Genomic DNA, 14666 nt, shown 5'->3' with positions numbered 1-14666 from the left:
TTAATTATCCTAACTACTAGTTAACGTATGGCTCTAATTAAGGCTATAGTGTAAGTAAGATTAAATCTAAACTATATTTTATAACTCCTATTTTGACAGTTATCTATTTATATACATACTATTTTGACAGTTACCTATTTATATACATATTATATTGGCGCCTATTACATTAGCAATCGAGTTTACTAGTGTTATACATTTTTACTTGACAAAACAGTCTTTCGAGTTCTAAGGCTTAACAAGTTATAAATGTGCGGTATTATTTATAGATTTTCGGCCTTTACCGAATGAACGTATTATTTATTAATTCGATTTTTTTTATAGTAATTCCTCCAACGCGATATCCAATGAACCGCTAATGTGAATACCGCGTTAATTGACATACTTGGGTTAGGCGGCTATAAACACACCCCGTGTGGTAAATAAAAAAAAATGTTTGGCATCTTCTCGCCCCATGACGTCAACTGTGGTTGTTTTTACCTGCTTTCTTGGGCCTGCGATCGGACGTTTATTTTATTACCATTTTTACATTTATATTATTGAATATTGCGTATGCTAGCATGTATTGTGTGTGTGTGTGTGTGTGTGTGTATCTGCTTGTTGGTGTTGTGCACGCAGCACGGGGAAACGAAACAAATAGGGGATTGCCCCTTCCCACGTACACACCGGTGGCAGCAACGAAGGCAGGCTATAGGCGGTGGCAGACGGTCAAACTCCGAGGAACGCCGCCGCGGAATTATAGTGTAAAGAAAAATGAAACCAGTCCGGATCCGAACGTTCGACGACGCTATCATTTGACGGCCGTTTCAGTATTTAACATTTTTTTTTTATTATTATATTCCGAGTATCCTACGTACTGACTCATAAGTGTTTTTTATTCGGCATTTGAAAGTCGCGATTCTGTAAGGGATTTTCCGCTATCGCATCTAGTCGGCTTTATCGGCGTCGTCGACGTTGCCGGCTCGCTGTTATTATTTTTACTGCCCATTATTCATCTCATTCGGCGTCCATTGGGGCGATATTACAATTTGAGTTTTTTTATTTGTTGAAAACTGACAAATTATGTATTCCGACAAAGTGGAAGTGCTCAGGTTCGAGACCGAACCGTACAGGAAACAACTCGACCACCACAACGGCAGCCCTCACAAGAATGGCGCGTTAAACTACAACAACAACAACAACAACAGCATCAACAACCACCATGTGAAATTCATCTACCAAAACGGATACCACAACCACTCCACTACGTTAGTATAATATAATCGTTCTTGTTAACCGTTTTTAATACGTTTGTATTAATATGACCTTTTCAATTGAAATTTCCGTCGACTATTTTGAGGTTTTGATTACGTGCGATTTTGTTACCGTACATAAATAATAGCTGAAATTAATATTAAACGTAACCTATGTGTGTGTTCATTTTAGAATTTGTATTTACTCGATTCGAGTCAAAGGTACTACTGATTTCGTCGTAACTATAATCCCATTTTAATCAACAATTTGTACAACAATATTCCGATGTAAAAAATGTGTTTAGCTGATACATATATATGTGATGTTTGCCAAACGTCCGGAGATTACATACATACTCATAGCGGTTGTAATTTCTACGGTATTCAGTGCGATAGTCTTACACGTTAGGTAGTAAATAGGTACCTATAGTACTGACTATACACGGTGCAACGCTTGTCTGTTTGATTACAAAGAAGAACGAAGTATTGTTTTATCTTAGTACTATAATGTTTGCTGTTGATTTGTTTGGCGAGCTGGGGCCCACGACGAGTTTTTATCACCGTTTCGAGTTTTGACTTTCAACCGGGTCGCATTGTGAATCTTATTGTGTATAATCTTACATTGTTATAATAAATAATATATATATTTTTTATAATATTATATTGGAGTGTGGACTAAGTTTGTTGACACGGCAGCATAATAATATTGTGTCGGCGCGCGATTAGGACGCCCAGACGGTTTTACTTTTTATCATAATATCATCAAGGTGACACGGAGTAGAACAAGAACTCGAATTGTGCTAACTGCTTTTGTATATTATATATCATACATAATAGGTATCACACGAAAACTCTACACGGCGTATTCCGGTATCTCGTAAAGAAAACCGGTTTTTCTGACTAGTCTTGTAGAATAAAGAAACTACATGTGCATACGGACACTCCACATAAAACTCACGTTGATAATAATATTATTATCCTCGTCGTATGTACATGCATCACGCGCATACACGGTTTTAAATAGGTGTATGATTCATGAATATAGTAGTAGCCGGTGGTACACATCCGACCGTGACCTTTGTCACATTCCATCAAAGCGGAGGTATAGCCATCAACTCGGTCGTGTATCACTATTTTATATTATCAGAATAGACTCGGAGGTAGAGGGAAAACAAATTGCTCTTCATTATATTTTCGTACCTATATAATACTTGGATTATGTTAAAAACGTGTCCGGCTCAAAGTTTCCAAACCCTCAAAAGCGGTTGAATTAAATTCAAGTGATTTCCACGTTTCCGTCATAGCGGGGTGGATAGTCGGTTGCCGCCGTTATACATTATAATTTCTTTTTAAAAGTTCTTGAAAAAATACAGCGTCGTATTCAGCCGTTATTAAATGTGTTTATGCTGCTTTTGCGAATTACCGGCGTATAAGATATGTAAACCCTAAACATCGCCATTATATTTCGTTGTGCTGGACAAATCTCAACTCACGGTTAACACTGTTGAGGACTTGTGGTTTGTATTGTTGTACGGACAACAGATATACCTACCCGCCAACCTGTCCACAAAATAACATGCTTCAGAATATGGGTCACAGCATTGAATCATTTATAAAATGGGTTTTGAATATGATATTCAACCCCAAACCGTTGTCATCGCTGTTCTTCCTCTCGGTTTACCTGTAGTACCAACAAATAAGAACACCGGATTTGTGGAATTTTTAAAATTAACGTTTTTGAAAAAATAATAAAATACTACCATTAAAATATTATTATAGGGATTTTAAAAATCATGTTTCGAGTTAATTGATTTTTAAAAAAAAAATTTTTTTTTGATAAACGTATTATGTATTTTAGTTTTTAATCCGTAATTTTTAACAGCATAACTAGTGCATCTTAAAAAACGTCTTTTTTACTATCAGCAATCTTGTGTAACTTAAAATTGAATATATTTTAGTTTTTGCACTGACGGCAAGATATTACATGTCTCTCTCATGTCATTATTTTAGGGTAGGTATCATAATTTTGCATCTGACAGTTGGTTACCCTGTAGCTTCAAAGGGTCCTTTCACAACATCCCTTCCACAACATCCCTTCAGAAAGTGCGTAGTGCGCGTGCAACAATGGCGAGTGTTCTAAAATTCGAAAAAGCTCTTTGTGTTTTACTAAAATTGAAAATAATAATTCGCACAACGGGGAAACGAACAAAACAGTATGAGAAAAAAGACACGAAAATCATTGCACGCTGAATTGGTAGAACTGAGAGAAATGTTAGCTACCGCTGCTGTGACGGTGGACCGACAATACCCTAGTCGACTATGGACGCAAGAGGAGTATTGGGCGATTGTCTGTATGACGGCAAACGGACGGCATGTAAACGTTTATATTAGTTGATATAAAAAAAACCGCTCTTTTAGTATTACTTTGTTTAATGAAGTTACTCCAAATTTACTGCTAATTATTTAAATTATGTATTAGTATGTAAAGGTGCGAGGCATTTAATTAATAAAAATGGCTTATTCAATATCATTTCGTATTGTCTCTTCATAAATTTAGTACTAAATTTAAATACCAGTCAACAATTAAAATGGCCAATATAGGAAAATATGCCCTTTAAATTTATTTAAAAAAAAAAATTCGATTCCAGTTAAAATACTAAATTTGGTACAACTAATGAATGTACCAGAGTTTTTAGCATTATTTTTCTTATGCATATTTTCATTTTTATGCATAGTAATCGTTTTTTTAATTTGTAACATTAAAATTAAATAATGAATAGACGTGCTTTCATACTTCTCGGTCTCCAGAGTAATTCTGTATTTGTTCAATTTCATTACTGTTTTCAATAGTGCTATATAATTAATCTTCTTCTTCTTCTTCGGGCAAACGGCCGCTAGGACTATCCCGTCAAACACCCCTCCCTCCAACCATCTCTGTCGGATGCTCGTACCTTCCAATCTGGTCCTCCACCTAAGGCACTCACATCTTTTTTTACCAGATCTTCCCATCTCATACGAGGTCTTCCCAGTGGCCTCTTCCCTGCTGGATCCTTTTCTAATACTATGCGTAGCAAGGGATTCTGACTACGCTAAGCATGTCCAGCCCACTTTAGTCGTTTACTCCTTACTGTCTCCAATATATTCGGCTTCTGGAAAAGTAATTCTAGCTCATTATACGTTCTTATCCTTAACTCATTACTATTGCTATCTTTCATCGGTCCATAAATCTTCCTTAGAACTTTTCTCTCCCATACTATCAGCTTTCTTTCATCTTCTTTTCGTAGTGGCCACGTTTCCGCTCCGTAAGTTATAACTGGACGCAGTAATGTCGTATATAGCTGTATCTTAAGCTCCCTCGATAAAGATCTAGATCCTAGCAGTTTTGCTAGTCCATAGTAAGCTCTATTGCCGGCAAGTATCCTTGCTGAAATTTCCTTGACTGTCTCATTCTTTTCAGTTATAACTGACCCTAAGTATTTAAACTGCTTGGCTCTGCTGCCAAGTAAGTTTATATAATTAATAAACTAATAAAATGAGCTATTATCTACATAGTAGTTTTACGGTTTACAATATTATTTTTATTCAACATTTGAAATAAAAAAATAATTGTTTAAAATATGATTATATAGTTTTATTAGCTACTACTGGTCTATTTACATTGCAAGCCCTGTTAACGATCTTATTTTTTTTATAGTAATTTTTATTTTCTTAAAACGTAATACCTCACAACTAATAATAGTGTACAATTATATAACTTTTATCGGCTTTTATATTTGAAGCATTCACTAGTATATACTATAATATGATAAGTATAATGTTTCATTTTGATATTTAATTACCTTTATCTAACTCACGAGCGGGTGACCGGCCTTTGATGGTCTATGCTAATTGCTCCTATTTCTCAGTATTTGTAATATGAACGCGTTTCTAATCAGTACTATTTATTGCAAATAATATAATAATAATTTTACTTGTACGTCTATTACCTAATCATATAAAGGTATCTATAAAGTACTTTAATATTCAAATGTAGCGCCAAGGTGCTTAGCCATTTGCGTGGCAATTAATTGTTTTCATGTACATAATATATATAAAAAATCTCGATTCTACGAATAATATTACTAAATGAAGTCTTGGACTTTGCTCGTGTTCTACTTTCGTTCGTGCACAATTCAAATCATAACAACAGCCCGTGGTCCAAGCTTTAACTTTTTGGAGGGAAACCAGTGCGCATCCGTTACCTTTTTCAAAATGAAAGTCGATTCATTCACAAAATCCAAGTTACCGTCTATCAATGGGCGCGTGTCGTTGATGATGAGCGTGGCATTTTTGGTAGACTTGTACTATGTATACATAATATGTTATAAGTATATACACAAGTTACAAGTACTCGTGTATAGCGGACGGGTATACATCGTCGAGGAGTAGGAAGTATCGAACAAAAAACGTGACCGAGTACCTAAGTATTTTTTTGCCGCCGCATTTCCAGTGGTTCCCACCGACGACGGCAGCTGTTTGTTTTTTTTTATTTTTATTATTTTTAAAGAAGCTTTGGAACCCGGTCGTAAAAAACAAAAAATCATAATATCTATTCGGGTGGGTTTTTTTTGTTACCGACATCTGTAATGTACAACCACCGCTATATTTTTATTATATATTATGGAGGGAGGAGAGGAGAGCACCTTACTCGATAATCTTTTTTTTCATGTCTGTGCGTGCATTTTCGCGGCGGATAAAAACTGATTATTAACTTTTATATTTTTACTGTCGTCTTTTATTATATTAAAAAAAATAAAAAGGGATCGTTAAAATTTTGTTTTTATTATGTTTTTCTTTCAAAACCCGTGACGTTAAACTGGGTGAAACACACCGTGCATTGTTGTTGCGTCGTCTCCTGTGTTCATGGTGTACTGTAAATTGTGACTATTATACCACAATATTTTATACATCAATCTATGGATTTATATATATATATATAGGTGCAGTTGCTCTACCCGGAGATTTGAGCATTTCTTTATGGTCCGATGGCGATGGAAACGTTGCGCGGTGGCGTAGTACTAATATATAGTTTTCACCTGCTTAGTTACGGGGCATTATGTATTGTGTATTATTATTATGGTTATGTATTGTACGCGAATTTTGCTACCGGTGGAGGCTATTACAACGTTTGTACATAATATACAGTATGTCCCAGAACGCTACGGCTGTACACTATATTTTTAAAAAATTTTTATTGTTAAAAAAAAAAGTTTTTCATTTGTCCGATTCAAAATTTTTTTTAATGGAATTGTCGAAAAGCCATTTTTGAAGTAAAAAAATGTGTTTTATTCTTCTAAGGCGATTTTTTTTTCATAATATGTGTTGAATTTCGACCGGATACGAGACATAAGAGAATTGAACGCACTGTGACATTATTATTGTTGGTATTACTTTAGAACACATAGTGTATATTTTTGTATATTAGGTATGTATTCTACTCTGCATTTTGTCACGGACATTTTCGCGTTGGTATCGGCTGATGCTAACGCAATGTATAGGAGGAAGTCCTAAATACTTCCACCCTCTCTTTCAATGAAATACAGAAATATGCTACGTAATTTTATGTACATGTGTATGATCAGTTTTTTCCTTTTTAGCCACGCACAGTGTTCGATTACCATAGCGCATTATACCGTTTCAGTTTTTTTTTGTCCACGCCACCCTGAAAAATCGGTTTACTTTTAATAATTTTACAATGTAATAATATATCGTAATTCGTATTATGCTGTATTAAGACTCACGTGGGCAAATTGTTATTTAGTGATATTAGACGTTTATTTTTTAAATACAAATCTTCAATAGAAACTGCGAAATTAATTTTCACGTTACCTATATAAATCCTATGATGAATCTATAAATTAAACCACAATATAGTTATTTGTTTTATGGCTCAACGTTACTTTACAACAATACAGGGCGGGACACGTAGATTTGATATATTCTATAACATTGTTTTCAAAATGACAAATTAAATTATAGACCACAAATATTGTTTATTTTAAAATAAATAAAAAAATTTAAATATCACTTTTTATTAATAAATAAAAAAATTAAAATAAATTAAGATTGAATTTGATAATATTTTTTAAGTTATTATCGTTTTAATAAAATTGAGGTTATCTGGGAAAGTAAATGCGGTGAAGTAGAGCGCATAGATTAAAATATTTCCCTGTGCTTCGCCACCTTGCCTACACTTTTATATGATAATAACTTCTTAAGTACTTATTCATAACCTGATATCGACCACCAATAAACACATTACCAACCTTATAAAAAAATTAAGAATAGGTAAAAAATGTACTTTATAAAATGGCTATCTTGATTTTTTTTTGTTTTTTAATGAACATTTTAAATTGTTATTTATATTGTTAGATGTATTTAAGTTTCAGGTAAAAAGTTATGTTTTTTTAATTCGAAGAATTCAAATAATTTAAATTATTCAGATTTCCGTAGTAAAATAAACGAAATCTTATTAAACTAGAAAAAAAGTCATTTAAATAACTCAAATGAACAACATCTACTCAACATCCCTCTTTAATAATTTTCAAATGTTACATCTCATTTTCAAATTTCAATCTTAGTTTTACTTAACTGACTCTTCGTAGTATTATCATTAACTTTGATTCAACTCAAAAGATATTTTATTTATAGTTCAATTAATAATCCATTGGCCATAATAAAAAAAAATGTGTTTATACATTTTTAGTGATACATTTTACTTATTATATCGTAATAAAATTAAAATGTAGCTATAATAATATAGGGTATGTCAGTAAACGAGTAGTGAGGTTGAGATTTGTAAGCTTAATGCGCAAATAACAAAAATAATGTATAGTGTCAGTGTAATCAACTGAACGATTACGTAATTTCAATGCCGGTATTACTTGATATTTTATGAATATCGTTATTAAGTTTGGTATTTTGGCCAGTCTAAATTATTCTTTATCTAAAAGTTATAACTCATATTGTACAAACGACAAACGTTACCCATTTTTGTTTTTATTACTTTACATCGTTGCTTCGTATACCTAGATAATAATAATAAAAAAATTGAATAAGTACTACGCACATTTACTCAACACCAGATTATACCCTATATCCACGTCATATCGTGTCTTTTGATAAAAAAAGCTTTTATTTAAAAATCTAGTTTACAGTTATTATCATTGTGCAATAAATCTTAAAATAGTAATTGAGTAAAATGTTGAGCAAAATAGGTAATTTTTATTACAGAAAGTATCTAAATATTTAATGTTTTCTAAATGCCGAGTAACCGACCTTATCAAGCTAATCAGCACCTTGTACTGGCCTAAATAACACCATACAATAAAAATACCAAATAGGTAATAATAAGGATGTTGATTTCGCTAATAATTTCATAATATTTTATTTTTGGAAAACATCATAATTATTGATCGTTGAGTACGGTGCATTGCAAAACTAACTTATTTTGTATTGACCCTTTGTTTTTGATGCCCTCGATCGTAGATTAGTAATTACTAATAATAATCAAACGAATGAAAATTGCTTCTAATAATCTAACATTAGATTGTGTTTGTGATAACATTAACACCACCGTCCGAGAAGAATGTGGCATTAAACCCATTTAACCATTATAATATTATTTTATAATGAACTAAAATTTCTATCGAGTCGTTTCACTGTTAATCAGTCTCGTCTCATATTAGGTTGTGGTGTCACAGATCAAGACTAATCAAAGAAAATTGAAATTAAATTTTTTAAATATATGTAAATTATTCGCGAGTAAACGATTTATCTTACAATGGATATTTAAATACGCCACACGCGATAATAATAATAAGAGCTCTTGTCACTTGTGTTGTGTGAATGCATTAAAAGCCAGCTGTCAAACACTAATTACTGTTGTCTGGCTGCATGTGTATTTTATTATTATCATGTAACTAACTGCGGTAACCATGTTAATATATTTTTAATTATGTTTTCGTCGCGTGCCGAGTGTTCGTATTTCGCGTAAACCGTACAAATTTATTTTTTTTCTCTTGTTTTTACAACAATTTCTTATAGTCGTCTAGAGAAAACAGTGTTATAATGAGTTACCTGTTATTGTACACTTAACCAGTATAAGATAATATGCCTGAGGTAATACTCAACTCGAATGGTTCGTCTCCATCGTCGTCTGAACTACTTCACCGTGTTGGCTACTAGTCTAACAACACCAGCTCAGTGTTTGTGTATGAAAAATAAAAACATCACTTATCTAATTGCTGCTACTGGCTACATGCAAAGTGTATCCGACAATATTTGTAAATAGTTAGTTTGCCGTGATAGGTATTATACCGACGTACGCGCCGTGGGGCAATTTGGACGTTTGTGATTTTTTATTGTTTTTTAATTTAAAACTCTCTATCGGATCTGCGCACCGAGAAAAAGAAAAAAAATCCACTACCTACAATCTGTGTGACCGTCGGAGCGAGATAGAGCAAAAAACAACAAGCTTGTTCCCCATGCGTGAGCATCTCGACACCTACTTTTCGCCTACTGCCTACACTTGCCGGCCGAGGCGACACAAATCTCTGGTAATTTTGTAGTTTCCGCTTCTTTATTAGTCATTTAATCATCTTACGTTGTTGTTTTTTTGTTGCCTCTTCGTCGTTCTCTGTCAATCAATCGACGGTCATTGACGGTGCCGGTCGCAATGGTGCGTTTTTGTTTTCGTTGATGATCTCTATAGCAGTAGAGAGTACCTAATTCTGTTGGAACCCAGTTGTGGTAGCCGCTCCTCTTGGGAAGTGCACTCCGGTCGTTTGCGTTTAAATGGTTCTCGCGTACCCAAAAACCTTTGGCGATACTTCATTATGCTAATAACGGAATAACATTCAAGTAGTCTACTCGATACGTTCTTGGATACGCCATCTTGTAAAAGAGTGACGCTCACTCTCACAGGGACACATCCATGGCGTTATTGTGGACACCGTTGAGGTAAGTGTTCACCCCCCCCCCCCACCATGTCCAAACCGCCTCACACCACCTAACTGTTGATTTCTAATCTAAGATATAACAACTCAGTGTAATCAACCGGTATCAGTTTAAAGTGTAACTAAACAATATGCTAAATCACACGATTGTTTAAACGTCTCGGTAGTGTTCTGTTATCTCTATGAAAACTCATTATTATTATTCATGATTTAAAAACTTATCATAGTTTCACAAATGACATACGTTGGTGCTATGAAACAATTAACATATTAAAGAATATGTGATGTTGACATTTGTTCGGCTAACACGATTGTATCTGAGAAACGTGTAATTAGTTTAAATTAGATTTTAATTTTAGATTATTCAAATATGGTTAAAATTAACTCAATAATATTTTCAAAAAAAAAAATTAGAAAAAAATTTGTATACTGATTTTCAGAACTACTCGTACAATAACTGGCAGCACGTTTTAAAGTCTAGTCCACTCGATGTGTTCACTTATATGCTGTTATCGTAAAAAACAAATTTTACACTGTTAAAATTATGAAGTGATTTAGAGCTCAATGATGATTGTAATAATATGTTCTTTTATAAATGTGGAGTGCTGCTAAAAACTGTTATCGTATGAGTCCGACAAAGTCTTCAATTTTCATAATTACATTCCATTATGATGGAAGCTGGAAAATTAAAAATTATCATTATTAGGAAATTTAATTGAAATTGACTGAAATGGTTTTATAAATGTTAACTAAGTATTAAAATACACATTAAACGTACATTATTAAATATCTCCTCATTGAAGAATACAATAAAATATACGTATAGTATATATTATATAATATAATACATAATATACCGTACATTAACTTCTAGGCTAATAATCCTGTAATTGAAGCCTTTACCATTAATAAAAATAAAAAAAATACATAATATACCTTAATAAGTATTTTAGGTATAAGAAAAAAATATAAACATTAAAAAAAGTAGGCACATTTTATGTTATAAAAAACGTGTTGATACCGATTTAAGAAATATTGTAATAACCTATGTATATTTCATTATGATTACGAATTTAGTTGCTATTAAATCAACCTTGAATTTGGATTTTACATTTTTATTTTACACATTACGTAAGTCGTATTTTTGGCATCAATTGAATTTCCATGTCTCTTTTAACAAAAACCATTTACGAGTACGTAAATTATGTTAAATAAATAAAACACTATTCTCGTAAAAATCTGGTTAACATTTAAAGATATAAATAAATATAAATATAAGTAGGTAACTTTATAGGCACACTACACATGACGTGTAATCTAGTAATCATTGTTTTAATTAAATAAAAGAAAATTGAATTATATTTTCCGTAGGTACCTCGGTAGGTCGCTCTACATTAAAATTAAGCTTGGATTAATTTTTTTTATTCATAAAAAAATATGTCAACTATTTTGACACTTTTTAGAAATAAAAACCAAAATACATACATTTTTTTATTGAATTTGGTTAAAATTTTTCTCATCGCGTCACACGTCTAGTTTTTTAAATCTACAAGTTTTCCAACTTTTACGCGTGTTTTGTACGTTAAAATCCTACTTCTAAAATGTATTTCAAACTTAATAAACTCTAAAAATAAATAGAATAAAAAAATTGTGCAACATTTTTGATCTTGTGATATGAATCTCACACGAAAAAAAAACAAATGTATTAGTTTATGGTAATAGGATTTTTGTAAATATGTTTAGTCATTATTTATTTGAAATAAATGAAAAATAAGGTTGGCAACACTTCTGTGCTAATGCCTTTAACATACTCAACAGATTAGATAAAACCAGATGATGCACTTCGTCATTTACAGCAGATAACTGATACTAGATATATAGTTTTATCGATTCTGCCGTTTTACTAACCCCAAAATTAAAAAAATGTAACGGTCGCTAGCCGGGTTTAAGAAAAACATAATTTAAAATTTGTGACCAGCTGTTATAAATGTTATTATTATCATATTGCCTTCGCGATAAAAAAAAAACGGATGAGAAATTATTAAACAAGAATAGTTTCAATAGACTTATTTTGCGCCCATAATTTTTTTTTAAATTTTATAACGTCAAAATTTGCAAAGTTAGTTCATTTCATTCATTTTTTTTAGAGTTTTCAGTTCGTTATTCATAATAATTAATGATTAAAAAAAAAAAAATTCTTGTATTTTATCGGATTTTTTTTTTAAATATACGCGATTGATGAATTTATTATCCTGAAATTTAATCTCGTTATTTCATAACAAACCAAAGAAAGATATTGATAGAATGTGGTATATGTTATATTATATTTGTCTATGTTATAATAATAATTATTAAAAATGCAGCAACGTCAGCATGCAGTTATCGATAAAATAAAAACATTTCAGTATACCATGTGAAACGTACGTGGCTTGATAGTTGTGACTTTACTGTAAGCAAACTATGATAGATTACTATATCTAATTCAGTATTACTACAGGTCATCATAATTACCTATATTAGTGTACCATAGCATGGATAATTTATTTGCGTACGATTTGCAGCTCATCTATTTACAATTATTGGTTTATATATTATTGAAAAACCAACAAAAAAACATGTTTCGGTTGGTAATAACTGTTTTACTATTATTGTATTACAAATTGTCTTATGGTATTGTTTGTTTTATGTTCAGGTTGATCGAAACGGAAACAAAGTCTACGGCAGTAACTACCCAACTTCAAGTGCAGTCCCCATCGGATCCGGCCATTGCATCTGTGCTCCATCCCCGTCACACTCCGCGGCCGGGTCGTATACTCTTGGAGAACGTAAACAACCGGCCACAAACAATGGACCGTGGTACTCAAGCCAACACAGCTACCACAATATTGGACACCAATGACACTCCATCTACCAGCAATGAACCCACTAACAACGAATTGGTTAGTAACAAAATATAATAAAATTACAAAGGCATCATAAATCAACGTGCTGCCTTGCTTTGTATTTTCAAGAAAAACAAAACTTGTAGAAGTTGATTGATGTTGTCTTAGAAGTGTGAACCAGATATGTTTTTCTTTACTATTATAGTGAATTTATATTATATCAAAATTATGTACTGTTGTTTTAGTATCGCAATGCCAACATCAGTGTCAACAATCAAAAACTGCTTTCGAGTGGAGGTGTTAGTTCTTCAGCGGACAGCTTAAACAGTGCAGATTCGGCAAAGCGAGACAATGAAGATTCTGTGCACGAGTCAGTCGAAAGTAATCAACCTATGATCAGCAAAGACAACACAGATGGTCATCCAAACATGAGTAACGGTGATGGCAAGTTTCCTGGAATCGGTTGTGATAAACCCAGTAATGGTATTGTTAAAGAGTACCCAGTTGAAGATGATGCAGATAAAACTAGTTGCGGCATGGAGTGCTTATATTTTGCTATGCAATGCTGTGAGTGTACAATAATGTGATGATACTGCAGTTCCATATCTCTTTTTTTTTTTCTAAGTTATGAACATTTAACTAAAACTTAACTATTTTTATGTGTACAATTATGAGGGAATATTTAAAATAATGTAAAATATGATTGATTATGGTCACGATTGCCTTCTTGTTCTATTATATGTAAAAGACTGCCGTGACCGTGTTCAAGTCTTAACTTTTACCTAACAGGTCTTCCTTTTTTTTATATAATATTTTTTTTTAAAATTCCAATATTTTAATATTAAGTATTATATTGTCTTATTTGTTGTGTTATTTATCAATTTCCTTTGTAAACTATATATTGTAATATATAGTTAATTATTAATATCAGCAACAATTTTTTAATATTTTATGTTGAATTTTTCTGGTTATTGCCATGACACGTACAAAAAAAAAAGAACCAATTAAAAATACAATATAAGTTAGTGCCATTAAAAAAATAATAATTTTATATTAGTCATTATGGAAATATAATAATTACAAACTTATTATCAAACTTATTCATCATCTATTCATTAACTGACTTAAAGTCCTAAGTTTAAACTTCATACATAATCATTTTGTATTTATAAAAATGTTTTTTTTTAAACAGTTATACTTAACACTTATAATATTTAGTAGTTACAAAATTATGGTATTTGGAACAAAATATGTATGTTAAAATATTTTTCAATGATCAAATTAGTATTTCAAGTAGATTTGTGACAATATGTTGAATAATGTGATATTGTGTGTCCAAATCACTTTGTATATAAATAAATTATTTTTCTTTAAGAGATGTTTAACTTTATGTACTTAATGTTATGTACATTTTAAGAGTTTATTATTTTAGGTATATACTATAGTTATGTATACATATATATAAGGATATTTTGTAATTGATAACATTTTCAAGAATCTCTATTTTTATTTTTGTAATATGAGTAGTTTTCTATTTACTATTTTTGAATACAACT

The 14666-nt window shown here is 31.8% G+C and overlaps 1 protein-coding gene across 4 annotated transcripts; it reads left to right on the top strand.

Moving 5' to 3' along the window:
* The first annotated feature begins 740 nt into the window (after positions 1-740).
* LOC126835504 (GATA zinc finger domain-containing protein 11-like) lies at positions 741-14047 on the top strand. Of its 4 annotated transcripts, XM_050568146.1 has the most exons (4): positions 9271-9829; positions 9985-10232; positions 12921-13167; positions 13356-14047. In XM_050568146.1, exons 2-4 carry the CDS (start codon positions 10207-10209, stop codon positions 13695-13697), a joined length of 615 nt encoding a protein of 204 aa, XP_050424103.1. In that variant the 5' UTR covers positions 9271-9829; positions 9985-10206; the 3' UTR covers positions 13698-14047. The 4 variants fall into 4 exon arrangements, with proteins under 4 accessions (XP_050424100.1, XP_050424103.1, XP_050424102.1 ...); XM_050568143.1 differs by lacking the exons at positions 9271-9829; positions 9985-10232 and adding an exon at positions 741-1247; XM_050568145.1 differs by having other exon boundaries at positions 9271-10232.
* The last annotated feature ends 619 nt before the right edge of the window (positions 14048-14666 follow it).

This window comes from Adelges cooleyi, unplaced genomic scaffold (assembly GCF_023614345.1).
Source record: "Adelges cooleyi isolate 19-005CV unplaced genomic scaffold, UGA_ACOO_1.1 ACOO_flye_CR_arks_rails_tigmint_CR_PRNA_23, whole genome shotgun sequence".
In the NCBI taxonomy this organism is placed as follows: Eukaryota; Metazoa; Arthropoda; class Insecta; order Hemiptera; family Adelgidae; genus Adelges; species Adelges cooleyi.
The sequence above is the reverse complement of the archived record's forward strand: the minus strand, read 5'-3'. Positions and strand labels throughout refer to the sequence as shown.

Excerpts from the sequence above, each read along its gene's own strand:
- LOC126835504 (XM_050568143.1), top strand. The coding sequence starts at position 1,063 with ATGTATTCCGACAAAGTGGAAGTGCTCAGGTTCGAGACCGAACCGTAC. Across the intron at positions 1,248-12,920 it reads TACCACAACCACTCCACTAC|GTTGATCGAAACGGAAACAA; the intron begins GTTAGTATAATA and ends TTTTATGTTCAG. Across the intron at positions 13,168-13,355 it reads AACCCACTAACAACGAATTG|TATCGCAATGCCAACATCAG; the intron begins GTTAGTAACAAA and ends CTGTTGTTTTAG.